We start from the raw sequence: 16691 nt of genomic DNA on the forward strand, positions 1-16691 counted from the left end.
ACACACACACACTCATGTGCACACACTCGTACACACACACACTCATGTACACACACACACACACTCGTGCACACACACACACACTCATGTGCACACACACACACTCATGTGCACACACACACACACTCATGTACACACACACACTCATGTGCACACACACTCACGTACACATACACACACTCTCGTGCACACACACAGGCACACACACACACTCTCTCATGTGCACACACACACACTCATGTGCACACACTTACGTGCGGGTCTGCTCCAAACCCCCCTTTGAAGTGATCGTCGGATGAGTCAGACTCACTTGGGATCCAGATATTTCCCTTTAGAGTGCAGCCAGGACTTTATTCTCACAGATGAGGACTTAGTGGGTTCCAGACCCCCGTTCACGAGATTCACCCCATGTTCTAACACAAATCACTTCAGGCCACACACACTCGTCTTCTCAGTCTGTCAGCAAATCTATCCAAACATTTACTGACAAAGATTGACCTTTATACCCTGCTTATGTATCTGCCTGAGGTGACCCCAGATCTGCACTACAGGGCTACAGACCTATAGACACATCTGAGTGTTTGCTGCCTAGGATCAGCTTAGACAAGGCATGGCACAAACACATTATTGTCATTAAATATTTAGAACAAGCAAACGCCCTCCCATGGAAAGTGTGGACTACACGGACCTCCGGTTCCTTTCCTGCTGATAAATGATCAGCTTCCATCCTTATCTATAACACCGTCCTATTCCCAGAAGGATTCATACGTCCTTTAAATAACTGCTTTTATTGTGTTAACTTAATAAGTCATTTTCCATCTCAGACTTCCACCTGTTGTCCAGGACATTCCTGACCATAGCGGTGACCAGACCATGCCGACCACGCCATCTGTAGCAGCAGAAAGGGTTAATTTAGAATTTAAAGATATTTACACTAAGTGAAATATTGTCTGTCTGTAACTGGGGGGGTAGGGGGGCAGTTAGCGGGGAGCCTGGTTAAGGGGGTCTTGTTAGTTCCATTGACCTCTTGGATACGGGTTGAGATGTGCTGGGCATATTACGAGTGAAATGTAGAGGACCGTGAGATATATACATGTAAGGTGCGGCATAGGGCTTGGCATTGCCCATTCAACATAAAGATTTCTATTGTATGATTCGGATACTGTGGAGTGATTGGCTGCCTTCCTCTTGAGTCGGTTGTGTGTCAACTTCGGCCAACTTCTAAGCATGTAGGCTTATTACCATAGAGGAACCAGTGGGTGCCGAGGAAAGTGGGCACCCACCATATACTGTATAGTGCCATAAATTATGTGTGTGTTCATCTACATAACGATTTACTCATTAGCATGCAGGACTGTTATTGTTTTGCTGTTTAGGAACTTCATACCCCCTAAGTCGTGGGTTTGTCTCTCGAGTACTGTGAACTTCCCCAATTGAACATGGTTTCAGTCGTGTACTTCTGCCCTTGGGATGAATTCATCATTGGAGAGCATTGCCAAGGACGAAGCTGGCATCTGGGCAGGATGCTGTTTTGGATGGTGCTCTGGGTACCGCAGAGGGGAAGTAACCAGTTCTCGGGCAGAATCCATGGTCTTGCCCCTTCACAGCATGGAGTGTTTGTAAATACATAAAGAGAAGGTGGAACTGGAGGGATGAGAGTTGGTGGCCATGGTCATGACGTGTTCGGCAAACCCACCCTGAATCGGAGTTAATGAAGCAATACTCTTTGGTAGAAGATTGGATTACCATGCAATGCTCTGTACATTTGTACGTTGCTCCAAGATACAGTCAATGAGCCCTCAATAAGGAACACACAGAAGAGGACAGATCCCCCCCCCCTCCCTCCAGTGTTTCTTCCTTTACCAGCCCTTTCTCTTTCTACAGTTTAAATGTTCATATGTTCGGGAATCCAGGAATCTAACTTGCGGTGCTCCGGGGGCCGCGATCAGCCCTTTGGTGTTCATGCGTCCGGCGACTCCGCACTTTTATCTTATCCTCCAGGTGCTTCCATTTCTTTGCCTTCATGCTGAGCGGTGGCAATGGCCTTCCAGGACCCTTAGAGGCTGGAAGTTGTGGGGCCCCGTACGGGCCTGGAGGGTGGTGGGTGCGGCCTCTCCGAGCCCACAGCTCTTCACACATTTGCTCCCCTTTGGAGCCCGGCTGCTGAAGAAGCCGCATGAAGTCCTGGTACCATCTCATCTGTGGTACACGATGGGGTCCTAGTGGTTCCTCAGCCCGAGAGGACAGGATGACCTCTAGATTCAGATGCAGTAGGACCTGAGTAAATCCATGTTCTGAGGCGTGACAGAGAAATGTCCCAGCGTCACGACGCATTACGCTGCGCAGGAGAATCCCGCGGTCTGTGTTTATTACTCGCTCATCAAACTGCACCTAGAGAGAGAACAACACGAGTCTTAGAACCTGGAAGCTGCCAACCTCAGTTATGGATGTTCAGCAATGAACCAAATAGCAGTGTCAGGTCGTGATCAAGATACCACGTCACCAGGGAGGAGAATGGCGCAGACCACAATGGCAGAATTATGGGACGCTTGGCAAGGGGGGATTTTAATAAAAAATCGGGCAACTGAAAGTCCCAAGAACACAGGTCAGAGTGGGGTCATTTAGACCAGTGCTCCTCAGTCAGTCCTCAAGGCACACTACCAGTCCAGGTTTTAAGGATATCCATGCTTAAGCACAAGTGACTAAATTAGTAGTCATTTTGATTTAACTATCTATGCTCAAGCACAGATAACCGTAAAGCCTGGACTGTGTGTGTGACCCATAACTCAGGCGGCAGTGTAACAGAGACATCCTGCACCCTGTGTGTGTGACCCGTAACTCAGGCGGCAGTGTAACAGAGACATCCTGCACCCGGTGTGTGTGACCCGTAACACAGTGTAACAGAGACATCCTGCACCCAGTGTGTGTGACCCATAACTCAGGCGGCAGTGTAACAGAGACATCCTGCACCCTGTGTGTGTGACCCGTAACTCAGGTGGCAGTGTAACAGAGGCATCCTGCACCCGGTGTGTGTGACCCGTAACTCAGGCGGCAGTGTAACAGAGACATCCTGCACCCGGTGTGTGTGACTCGTAACTCAGGCGGCAGTGTAACAGAGACATCCTGCACCCGGTGTGCGTGACCCGTAACTCAGGCGGCAGTGTAACAGAGACATCCTGCACCCGGTGTGCGTGACCCGTAACTCAGGCGGCAGTGTAACAGAGACATCCTGCACCCGGTGTGTATGACCCGTAACTCAGGCGGCAGTGTAACAGAGACATCCTGCACCCGGTGTGTGTGACCCGTAACTCAGGTGGCAGTGTAACAGAGACATCCTGCACCCGGTGTGTGTGACCCGTAACTCAGGCGGCAGTGTAACAGAGACATCCTGCACCCGGTGTGTGTGACCCGTAACTCAGGCGGCAGTGTAACAGAGACATCCTGCACCCGGTGTGTGTGACCGGTAGCTCAGGCGGCAGTGTAACAGAGACATCCTGCACCCGGTGTGTGTGACCCGTAACTCAGTGTAACAGAGACATCCTGCACCCGGTGTGTGTGACCCGTAACACAGTGTAACAGAGACATCCTGCACCCGGTGTGTGTGACCCGTAACACAGTGTAACAGAGACATCCTGCACCCGGTGTGTGTGACCCGTAACACAGTGTAACAGAGACATCCTGCACCCGGTGTGTGTGACCCGTAACACAGTGTAACAGAGACATCCTGCACCCGCTGTTCATACCAATGGTTGACAAACTGTAAAGAAGTATTCAGTCACCATGAAGTTGAAAATGAGGCTGAATAGATTCACTTGTGGTGGAACTACAACTCCCAGCATGTGCGAGAGAAGTGTAATGTATCCCTCCTGTCTTTTAAGGGGATTCATTTACCTCTTTTCTGAGTAATTCAGGTGACTTTTGATGAGTCCATGTGACCTGGGCGCGCAGGGATTTGGGGAGACACTCCAGGAATACACTGCTCCCCTCCACGCCGACCAGGCGCTTCTCCTGTACATTGAGGCGCTGCTGCTCTGCACGGGGAATGGATCATATTCAGGATTCATTCATTTACATCAGAGTATGCAATAACTATGCTCAAATACCGAGGGGGGCGCCGCCATTCAGCGCACTGGGAGGGTCAATGTAAAGAACACCGTACAAAAGTGGACCACATGTATATATATTACATATATACACACACACATATTACATCTATACACATACATACATGCACACATATATACACATTATATATACACACATTACTTATATACTATACATATACACATTACATATATACACACACACATTACATCTATACACATACATGCACACATATATACACATTATATATACACACATTACTTATATACTATACATATACACATTACATATATATACACACACACACACACACATTACATCTATACACATACATGCACACATATATACACACATTACTTATACACATATACACACATACATACATGCACACATATATACACACATTATATACTGTACATATACACATTACATATATACACACATTACATCTATACACATACATGCACACACACATATACACTATATATATATACACACACACACACATGACATATATACATATACTGTATACACATATGTGCATACATTACATAGACATACATACACACATCCAGACCACAAAAAGGTACACAAGGCAAACACTCACCCCCTGAACATAATGTGTTGGGGTCCCCATTCCGAACATCCTGGCGACGAGACCTCCTGGGGAGAGAGAGAGGGGGGAGATGTATCTAGCCTTGGAGAGAGATAACGTTTGATATCTCTCCCCGAGAGACAGAAGATGGTTACAGTCAGTAGGGCACTGTTGTATTGTAGACAGTGGCACAGCTGGCAAGGTAGCAGAGGTAGCTGCCATCACCAGTGATAAACCCCAGTCACGGGTACAAGTCTTAGAACGGAGATAATACATAAAATCATTTAAATAAAATACTTTATTCTTATTAAAGGTTTTAAAATATATATTTTAATAAATGTTACCTACTTTATACCTATGCTTGTATTATTCTAGTTAGGTGTAATGTCACTGCTGCTAGCCGGCTGACATGTGCACCTGCCGCCTCCGCCCGCCCGCCCAGTGACTGGCGCCATAACCCTAAGCAGTCTGGACAAGTGTCCTGGCTGCAGCTGTGATGATGCTCATACAGGTAACGGAAGGAATGGCCGATACAGGTAACGGGAGGAATGGCCGTTACAGGTAACGGGAGGAATGGCCGTTACAGGTAACGGGAGGAATGGCTCATACAGGTAACGGGAGGAATGGCTCATACAGGTAACGGGAGGAAGGGCTCATACAGGTAACGGGAGGAAGGGCTCATACAGGTAACGGGAGGAAGGGCTCATACAGGTAACGGGAGGAAGGACTGATACAGGTAACGGGAGGAATGGCTCATACAGGTAACGGGAGGAATGGCTCATACAGGTAACGGGAGGAAGGGCCGATACAGGTAACGGGAGGAAGGGCCGATACAGGTAACGGGAGGAAGGGCCGATACAGGTACATACAGGTAACGGGAGGAAGGGCCGATACAGGTAACGGGAGGAAGGGCCGATACAGGTAACGGGAGGAAGGGCCGATACAGGTAACGGGAGGAAGGGCCGATACAGGTAACGGGAGGAAGGTCCGATACAGGTAGGCGGGAGGAAGGGCCGATACAGGTAGCGGGAGGAATGACCGATACAGGTAGCGGGAGGAATGGCCGATACAGGTAGCGGGAGGAATGGCCCATACAGGTAACGGGAGGAATGGCCCATACAGGTAACGGGAGGAATGGCCCATACAGGTAACGGGAGGAATGGCCCATACAGGTAACGGGAGGAAGGGCCGATACAGGTAACGGGAGGAATGGCCGATACAGGTAACGGGAGGAAGGGCCGATACAGGTAACGGGAGGAAGGGCCGATACAGGTAACGGGAGGAATGGCCGATACAGGTAACGGGAGGAAGGGCCGATACAGGTAACGGGAGGAAGGGCCGATACAGGTAACGGGAGGAAGGGCCGATACAGGTAACGGGAGGAAGGGCCGATACAGGTAGGGGGAGGAATGGCCGATACAGGTAACGGGAGGAATGGCCGATACAGGTAACAGGAGGAAGGGCTCATACAGGTAAAGAGAACATTTTAGCATATTGTTTTATTTACAAATATTTATTTTTACTTAGCCACCTTTTTTGGGTGTGGGGTGTGCGTGTTAGAGTAGGGGGAACCTGTATCGTGTACTCTATAACAACATATCGCCTGACATGCCAGCCATAGGTGATACAGCAGAGCCGTATACCGGGATCTCACCGGGACGCCTCTTGTTACAGCGCTAGGATTGGAGGTTATTACTGACAGCCCAGGCGTAATGGTAGGATATGCCGCCATCATGCCAGGACTCGTATCTTTGTCCTCTTATAGAACAGCTGCTTCTTACAGGACATAGGCATTTAGTGGTAGAAATATAGTCACATACAAATGTTATTAATGACCATTCCTGATAGTAACAATGATGCTGCTTCCGGGAAGGTCTGTATCTTACCTTTTGGTGTTGGCCAGGTACCGTGTACAGCTGGCACCGTCCCAGGCACAGTAAGGGTCCCTGGCTAAGCAGCATTCCGCACAAGCCTTCCCATAGATACCGCAGCGATGCAGGGGCACCTGGGAAATGCCTCTCGCAGAACTCACATACAGTTGTTGCTGGAGAGAGTGCAAACATATGGTGAGGATGAGTGGGGGTACAGATAGAGGGGGGGTGTGCGGGCACAATTAGAGGGAGGGAGTGAGGGCACAGAGTGAGGGGGGATGTGAGGGCACGGAGGGAGTGAGGGCACAGAGGGAGGGAGTGAGAGCACAGAGTGAGGGGGGATGTGAGAGCACAGAGTGAGGGAGGGAGAGAGGGCACAGAGTGAGGAGGGAGTGAGGGCACAGAGGGAGGGAGAGGGCACAGAGTGAGGAGGGAGTGAGGGCACAGAGTGAGGGGGGATGTGAGGGCACAGAGTGAGGGAGGGAGAGAGGGCACGGAGTGAGTGAGGGAGTGAGAGCACAGAGGGAGGGAGTGAGGGCACAGAGGGAGTGAGGGCACAGAGTGAGGGAGGGAGAGCATTGGCTGAGCACTGGGCCTGATTGTGGTGATGATGTATTTAGCATCGCTCTTATCTCTTTGGGCTCAGCAGCGATGGTAACATGGTAATGCAGCACTGTAATAGAAAGACGCCTCCTACCAGCCTCAGTGATCCCCAGCTGCGTCTGAGGACGCTGCCATCTGATCACTTGGGTCACCATCGCCCATCTGAGTAACCCTCAAGGTATGTAGGATGGCCGATGGTTTGACGCTGCCGGGACCAGAAAATCGGACCCTGGCATAGCCACTCCCACAAATGGCTGCCCCCCCTCCCCACCCCCAAATGGCTGTAGCTTGTCAATCAGGCATCTGCTGAGGGGGACAGTGAGCGATCACGCAGGACCCGCTCTGCACATGCGCAGATGCCCCACCATGGGATTTGTACGTTAATCATCGGGTTTGCGCACAAATCCAAATCAGACCAAAAACAGTGCGGAACCTTCCACTTACTCGCTTAGACGATATCTGCATGCCGGAGATAGGAGACGCGTCCTGCGCAGAGAGACAGAGGATTCAGGCATTAACAGTAATATAGGAGGATGGAGCATAGACATTGTATTTTATATGCCAGCTGTGGGCGCTGCCTATCATTGTATTTTATATTAAGGTGTACCTGCCACATGCCAGCTGTGGGCGCTGCCTATCATTGTATATTATATTAAGGTGTAACCGGCACATGCCAGCTGTGGGCGCTGAATATCATTGTATATTATATTAAGGTGTAACTGCCACATGCCAGCTGTGGGCGCTGCCTATCATTGTATATTATATTAAGGTGTAACTGGCACATGCCAGCTGTGGGCGCTGCCTATCATTGTATTTTATATTAAGGTGTAACTGGCACATGCCAGCTGTGGGCGCTGCCTATCATTGCGCTAGTGACCAGAGCTGCTCACATTGTTCCAGAGCGGTTGAAGAAACTGTTCTTTGAAGTCACAATAAATACAGAAGTTTGTTTGGGCATTTTTTGTTTTAACTGCGGTCTTGGATCACAAATTTGTCTGTGATAGTTGAACCCAAATCAGTTCTGGGGACCTCAAACTGGCCAAATATGATAACAAAAGTGAGAATCGTTCAAGCTTCGCTATTAGAGGTCAATTCTGCCCCCAAAATCATGTGCAAAAGCTGTATGATCTTCTCCAAATTAAGTATAGTGCCTATTTACAGCGGGTAAGATAAGTATTGAACACATCAACATTTTTCTCAGTAAATATATGTGTAATGGGCTAATGTAATGAAATTAGCACCAAATTTCAGCAACAACCCATGCAATCCACATACGCAAAGAAATCAAACCATAGATGTTCATAAATTAAGTTATGTGTAATAATGTGAAATGACACAGGGAAAAAGAAATGAACACGCTTACTGAAATGTATTTAATACTTCGGACAAAAGCCTTTGTTAGTAATGACAGCTTCAAGACGCCTCCTGTATGGAGAAACTAGTCGCACACATTGCTCAGGTGGGATTTTGGCCCATTCTTCCACACAAACAGTCTCCAAATCTTGAAGGTTCCGTGGTCTCTTCTATGAACTCTGATCTTTAGTTCTTTCCATAGATTTTCAATTGGATCCAGGTTAGGTGATTGGTTGGGGTATTCTATCAGCTTTATTTTCTTTCTCTGAAACCAATTGCGAGTGTCCTTGGCTGTGTGTTTGGGATCATGGTCTTGCTGACATGTCCACCCTCGTTTCATCTTCAGTATCCTGGTAGACGGCAGCAGATTTTTTATCAAGATGTCTCTGTACATTTTTCCATTCATCCTTCCTTCAATCATATGAAGTATGCCAGTACCGTATGCTGAAAAACATCCCCACACCCTGATGTTCCCACCTCCAAACTTCACTGTTGGTTTGGTGGTTTTGGGGTGATGTGCAGTGCCATTTCTCCTCCAAACCTGGTGTATATTATGACTTCCAAAGAGTTCAATTTTGGTCTCATCTGACCAGACTCTAGTCTCCCAGTATTTCACAGGCTTGTCCAAATGTTGTGCAGAAAACTTTAAATGAGCTTCAACATGCTTTTTCTTCAGCAATGGAGTCTTGCGTGGTGAGCGTGCATACAGGCCATGGCGGTTGAGTACATTACTTATTGTTTTCTTTGAAACAATTGTACCTGCTAATTCCAGGTCTTTCTGAAGCTCTCCACAAGTGGTCCTTGGCTCTTGGACAACTCTTCTGATAATTCTTTTCACTCCTCTGTCAGAAATTTTGTGAGGAGCATCTGGTCATGGCCGGTTTATGGCGAAATGATGGTCTTCTCACTTCCGGATTATGGTCCCAACAGTGCTCCCTGGAACATTCAGAAACATTTTAGAAATCCTTCTGTAACCAGTGCCATCAGTATGTTTTGCAACAGTAAGGTCCCAAAGGTCTTGAGAGAGCTCTTTGCTTTTACCCATCATGAGATGTTTCTTGTGTGACTCCTTGTTAATGAGACATCTTTTTATAGGCCATCAGTTGAGATTGAACCAGCGTATATTAATTTACAAGGGGCAGGATTGCTTTCTAATTACTGATAGGTTTCAGCTGGTGTCTTGGCTTTCCATGCCTTTTTGCACCTCCCTTTCTTCATGTGTTCAATACTTTTTCCCTGTATCATTTCACATTATTACACATAACGTAATGGACATCTAAGGTTTGATTTCTTTGCGTATGTGGATTGCATGGGTTGTTGCTGACATTTGGTGAACATTTCATTACATTAGCCCCATTACACATATATATTTACTGAGAAAAATGTTGATGTGTTCAATACTTATATTACCTGCTGTATATGGTGTGTAGTGCAGAAGATCTCACAGCTGGCGGTATCATACCCTTCTGCTGTTTCCATACAATGTACGGGGACATTGCAATCATGCCATTTAACAAGCTCTGATGGCTTGCGCTATGTACAGATGGTGGTAGTTAGGTATTTCCTATGGAAAGAGGTATCAGAGTGCAGAAAGGGATCTCTCTGGCAGTCTCAGTGCAGAACCTGGCAGCGTAAACATTCATTGCTGCAGGAGTGCAGGTCTTTGCTTATCCCGGCTGTTCCGGCATCGCTACCATGGTAAAAACGACATTCCAAATTGCTACGATGAGGAATATTACTGGGATTATTAGTATATGGAGCCCATTGTTGAGCCACTAGTCCTTAATGAATTGACTGGCACTGGCAGGATATTGGCTCAGCCTCCAGAGTGTATAAGAGTCTCGGTAACAACACTTCTTACTCCTACAGAAGTCACTTTCATCCCTACATCCTCTCTCTTACCTTGAAGACTTGAAGCTCTTCCAGAACCAGTTCCTCCATCTGGTCCCAGCTCTGTTTGGGCACCGAGATCACTTTCAGCACGGAACCCACATCTAGGTAAAGACAGGCGGACACCAGAGTGTCAGAGATGACGTGATATATATATCGCCAGTTGGACAGCAATGACCGGGTGAAATGGGCATTAGTGACAACAAGTGGTAGAGTTTCCGACACTCTCACCTGTTCCAATGAACATAACGTCATATTCTCCGTCAGCGGCGGCCACCCGGTCCACGGTCAGCTTGGTAAACATGACATCCCCGTGACTGCGCAGGAAAATTGGCCTGCCAGACCCGGGTGTTACAGGGTTAAACATGAGCGGGTGATTCCGGGCAAACTGCAGCACGTCGTCCGGGAAGTTTTTGGTGGATTCGAAACTTCCAAATGTTTTACTGGGACACTAGAGAGGGTCGGAGAAGCAATTTATTCAGTGTTACGTTGTCTTGCTAACCAGCATTCCTCCCCTGTGTTATACTGTTATTACACTTCCCTTCCAGGGTTATTTTCCATCTCTGTGCCACTTCCCACCTATTCCCAAACCAGCAATCTCAGTCTGACTACCTACCATCCCGGGCCGAGGGTACGGAACTCTGCCCTGATAGGACACCCACTGGTAGTTAGGTCCTTCCTTGTGAGCAAAGGGTCCAAGAAAAGCTCTGCGGACGTCGTCCATAGTGTAGACACAGATTGCAGAGCCACGGAACACGGAGCTGAGAGAGATGGGCAGAACAGACCTCTGTAAGCGGAGCAGTTCTCTGTCACCTGTACATTTCCAGCACCAGTCACCTTCCCAGAGCAGCTTGTTAGAGGCAGGTCTCCATGCTTACAGACACCTAGGGCTATATTTACTAAGGTGCGGGTTTTTAGAAGTGATGTTGCCCATAGCAACCAATCAGATTCTAGCTATTATCTTATTAGTAGGTGCTAGATAAATGTTAAGTAGAATCTGATTGGTTGCTATGGGCAACATCTCCACTTGTAAAAACTCTCACTTTAGTAAATAGTCCCCCTGCAGCGTTACCTGATCTCAATGTAAGGCCTATTTACTAAGCTGCGGTAGTAACAATGGGCCTGATTCAGAGCTGAACGCCCTGACCAGAGTGCTCGCTCTGAATCAGGGCCCTCCTCCATGAAAATGGAGCGGCCTCCTGGCCGCTCGTATAGCTGTGGGTGACCACCCACAGCATATGCGAGCGGCCAAAAAGATGGTCGCAATGGTCTTGACCATCGCGACCATCGGACTTGCGACGGAGACCCTGCGGTAGGGTCTCCCTGCCACAAGCCCTGGAGTGATTTTGGCTCTATCAGAGCCAAAATCACTCCCACTGACATCACTAGTGATGTCAGTGGGGCCGGCTTCAGACGGTAAGCGTTCCCATGGGAACGCCTCCGTCTGGCAGGCACGCCCACCAAAGGGGGTGTGCTGTCAATCAACATCGACAGCACGCCCCCTTTGGTGCGAGACCCGGAGCGATGGAGAGCCCATCGCTCCCCGGGTCTCGCGCATGCGCACGATGGAGCTCCCTCCGTCGTGCGCATGCGCAGTGGGGAACATCAACCCGCTTGCGAGCGTACTGCTGCTCGCGAGCGGTTCTGAATGACCCCCAATGTCTCTTTATCACCACTTATCACAACAGTAAAAATACATTGTACGTTATCGGTGACGCTATGAGTGTAATAGCAGAATAATGAGTATTGCGGTTGTACATGTATTATTCTGATGCTGTAAATACTGTAGGATTCCCCAAGCGTTAACCCTTTGATGTATACCGCGGAGCGATAATAAGCACCGCGGCGAGAGCGAGACCAGAATACAAAGCTGTCTCCATCTGTCTGTGTGTCTATCAGAAGAGAAGAAGCCGGGATTTAGCCGTCTCACCTGGAGGATGAGAATAGCGCGTATATCAGCGGGTTCCGCCTGTCCTTTGTGCGCAGCAGAAATACATCCCCTAAGAGAGACAGACACACAAATCAATAATACTCACTAGTTACACGTTCCTGTGTATGTAATAACTGCTGCTATGTGCAGTATAGTGACTAGGGCCGCACAGGGAAAGCACCTCTGCTCCATGTCGGATTACACATCCAGTTAGTTCCTAAAGCCATTGTGTATTAGACCTTATACTTGGTGGTTGTACATTTATTCAGTGCTGTTACTATGGCCAGTAGAGGGCTGCTGCTAAACCCATCTATAACTGGGAACCTTTCTTGTTCTAAGCCACGGTACCAATATGGCATAGTTCTGTGTCCTGTCCAGAAAGACCGCAGCTAGAGAGTACAAAGTAAAATTGTCTGTCACTAATATAGGGAGGAGATAATAAATACTTACTGAGCTCGTCGAAAGTCGTGTCGCCCCCTGCCTCATTCCCAGGCACCCTGCACACAAGGCGAGCCTTTAGGAACGTTGTCCATTTATTCACTAAGCTCCGCTGTCCTCCCATGTCATTCTGTAAGAGACAATATAATGGATTAACCTGATATAGGAGTATATTTATCAAGCTATGCGACCACGCCCAGATAATAAGGATTCCTTATTGCCGTAATTCACAGCAATAAGGAATCCTCATTCACCCATAATGTAATAGTAATGAGCTGCCGGGACAGGCCACGCAGCAATAAGGAATCCTCATTCACCCATAATGTAATAGTACTGAGCCGCCGGGAAAGGCCACGCAGCAATAAGGAATCCTCATTCACCCATAATGTAATAGTACTGAGCCACTGGGACAGGCCACGCAGCAATAAGGAATCCACATTCACCCATAATGTAATAGTACTGAGCTGCCGGGACAGGCCACGCAGCAATAAGGAATCCTCATTCACCCATAATGTAATAGTACTGAGCCGCCGGGAAAGGCCACGCAGCAATAAGGAATCCTCATTCACCCATAATGTAATAGTACTGAGCCACCGGGACAGGCCACGCAGCAATAAGGAATCCTCATTCACTCATAATGTAATAGTACTGAGCCGCCAGGACAGGCCACGCAGCAATAAGGAATCCTCATTCACCCTAATGTAATAGTACTGAGCCGCCGGGACAGGCTACACAGCAATAAGGAATCCTCATTCACCCATAATGTAGTAGTACTGAGCCGCCGGGACAGGCCACGCAGCAATAAGGAATCCTCATTCACCCATAATGTAATAGTACTGAGCCACCGGGACAGGCCACGCAGCAATAAGGAATCCACATTCACCCATAATGTAATAGTACTGAGCTGCCGGGACAGGCCACGCAGCAATAAGGAATCCTCATTCACCCTAATATAATAGTACTGAGCTGCCAGGACAGGCCACGCAGCCATAAGGAATCCTCATTCACCCATAATGTAATAGTACTGAGCCGCCGGGACAGGCCACGCAGCAATAAGGAATCCTCATTCACTCATAATGTAATAGTACTGAGCCGCCGGGACAGGCCACGCAGCAATAAGGAATCCTCATTCACCCATAATGTAATAGTACTGAGCTGCCGGGACAGGCTACACAGCAATAAGGAATCCTCATTCACCCATAATGTAATAGTACTGAGCTGCCGGGACAGGCCACGCAGCAATAAGGAATCCTCATTCACCCATAATGTAGTAATACTGAGCCGCCGGGACAGGCCACGCAGCAATAAGGAATCCTCATTCACCCATAATGTAATAGTACTGAGCCACTGGGAAAGGCCACGCAGCAATAAGGAATCCACATTCACCCATAATGTAATAGTACTGAGCTGCCGGGACAGGCCACGCAGCAATAAGGAATCCTCATTCACCCATAATGTAATAGTACTGAGCCGCCGGGAAAGGCCACGCAGCAATAAGGAATACTCATTAACCCATAATGTAATAGTACTGAGCCACCGGGACAGGCCACGCAGCAATAAGGAATCATCATTCACTCATAATGTAATAGTAATGAGCCGCCGGGACAGGCCACGCAGCAATAAGGAATCCTCATTCACCCATAATGTAATAGTACTGAGCCACTGGGAAAGGCCACGCAGCAATAAGGAATCCACATTCACCCATAATGTAATAGTACTGAGCTGCCGGGACAGGCCACGCAGCAATAAGGAATCCTCATTCACCCATAATGTAATAGTACTGAGCCGCCGGGAAAGGCCACGCAGCAATAAGGAATCCTCATTAACCCATAATGTAATAGTACTGAGCCACCGGGACAGGCCTACGCAGCAATAAGGAATCATCATTCACTCATAATGTAATAGTACTGAGCCGCCGGGACAGGCCACGCAGCAATAAGGAATCCTCATTCACCCATAATGTAATAGTACTGAGCCGCCGGGACAGGCTACACAGCAATAAGGAATCCTCATTCACCCATAATGTAGTAATACTGAGCCGCCGGGACAGGCCACGCAGCAATAAGGAATCCTCATTCACCCATAATGTAATAGTACTGAGCCACTGGGACAGGCCACGCAGCAATAAGGAATCCACATTCACCCATAATGTAATAGTACTGAGCTGCCGGGACAGGCCACGCAGCAATAAGGAATCCTCATTCACCCATAATGTAATAGTACTGAGCCGCCGGGAAAGGCCACGCAGCAATAAGGAATCCTCATTCACCCATAATGTAATAGTACTGAGCCACCGGGACAGGCCACGCAGCAATAAGGAATCCTCATTCACTCATAATGTAATAGTACTGAGCCGCCAGGACAGGCCACGCAGCAATAAGGAATCCTCATTCACCCTAATGTAATAGTACTGAGCCGCCGGGACAGGCTACACAGCAATAAGGAATCCTCATTCACCCATAATGTAGTAGTACTGAGCCGCCGGGACAGGCCACGCAGCAATAAGGAATCCTCATTCACCCATAATGTAATAGTACTGAGCCACCGGGACAGGCCACGCAGCAATAAGGAATCCACATTCACCCATAATGTAATAGTACTGAGCTGCCGGGACAGGCCACGCAGCAATAAGGAATCCTCATTCACCCTAATATAATAGTACTGAGCTGCCAGGACAGGCCACGCAGCCATAAGGAATCCTCATTCACCCATAATGTAATAGTACTGAGCCGCCGGGACAGGCCACGCAGCAATAAGGAATCCTCATTCACTCATAATGTAATAGTACTGAGCCGCCGGGACAGGCCACGCAGCAATAAGGAATCCTCATTCACCCATAATGTAATAGTACTGAGCTGCCGGGACAGGCTACACAGCAATAAGGAATCCTCATTCACCCATAATGTAATAGTACTGAGCTGCCGGGACAGGCCACGCAGCAATAAGGAATCCTCATTCACCCATAATGTAATAGTACTGAGCCGCCGGGACAGGCCACGCAGCAATAAGGAATCCTCATTCACCCATAATGTAGTAATACTGAGCCGCCGGGACAGGCCACGCAGCAATAAGGAATCCTCATTCACCCATAATGTAATAGTACTGAGCCACTGGGAAAGGCCACGCAGCAATAAGGAATCCACATTCACCCATAATGTAATAGTACTGAGCTGCCGGGACAGGCCACGCAGCAATAAGGAATCCTCATTCACCCATAATGTAATAGTACTGAGCCGCCGGGAAAGGCCACGCAGCAATAAGGAATCCTCATTAACCCATAATGTAATAGTACTGAGCCACCGGGACAGGCCACGCAGCAATAAGGAATCATCATTCACTCATAATGTAATAGTACTGAGCCGCCAGGACAGGCCACGCAGCAATAAGGAATCCTCATTCACCCATAATGTAATAGTACTGAGCCGCCGGGACAGGCTACACAGCAATAAGGAATCCTCATTCACCCATAATGTAGTAATACTGAGCCGCCGGGACAGGCCACGCAGCAATAAGGAATCCTCATTCACCCATAATGTAATAGTACTGAGCCACTGGGACAGGCCACGCAGCAATAAGGAATCCACATTCACCCATAATGTAATAGTACTGAGCTGCCGGGACAGGCCACGCAGCAATAAGGAATCCTCATTCACCCATAATGTAATAGTACTGAGCCGCCGGGAAAGGCCACGCAGCAATAAGGAATCCTCATTCACCCATAATGTAATAGTACTGAGCCACCGGGACAGGCCACGCAGCAATAAGGAATCCTCATTCACTCATAATGTAATAGTACTGAGCCGCCAGGACAGGCCACGCAGCAATAAGGAATCCTCATTCACCCTAATGTAATAGTACTGAGCCGCCGGGACAGGCTACACAGCAATAAGGAATCCTCATTCACCCA

The 16691-nt window shown here is 48.2% G+C and overlaps 1 protein-coding gene across 2 annotated transcripts in view; it reads right to left on the minus strand.

Annotated features, from left to right (window-relative positions):
- Positions 1–772: 772 nt before the first annotated feature.
- Positions 773–16691, minus strand: part of SEMA3B (semaphorin 3B) — a 59680-nt gene continuing 43761 nt past the window's right edge. For both annotated transcript variants that reach the window (XM_088465658.1, XM_088465657.1), the window contains exons 9-18: positions 12797–12914; positions 12347–12416; positions 11033–11177; positions 10648–10867; positions 10429–10520; positions 7618–7659; positions 6586–6743; positions 4712–4767; positions 3892–4031; positions 773–2391 (exon numbers count right to left, since the gene is read on the minus strand). In XM_088465658.1, coding sequence (XP_088321784.1) covers positions 1918–2391; positions 3892–4031; positions 4712–4767; positions 6586–6743; positions 7618–7659; positions 10429–10520; positions 10648–10867; positions 11033–11177; positions 12347–12416; positions 12797–12914 — 1515 coding nt within the window. In that variant the 3' untranslated portion in view covers positions 773–1917. The remainder of the gene's footprint in view (positions 2392–3891; positions 4032–4711; positions 4768–6585; positions 6744–7617; positions 7660–10428; positions 10521–10647; positions 10868–11032; positions 11178–12346; positions 12417–12796; positions 12915–16691) is intronic.

This window comes from Taudactylus pleione, unplaced genomic scaffold (genome assembly GCF_031769625.1).
Source record: "Taudactylus pleione unplaced genomic scaffold, aTauple2 ptg002115l, whole genome shotgun sequence".
In the NCBI taxonomy this organism is placed as follows: domain Eukaryota; kingdom Metazoa; phylum Chordata; class Amphibia; order Anura; family Myobatrachidae; genus Taudactylus; species Taudactylus pleione.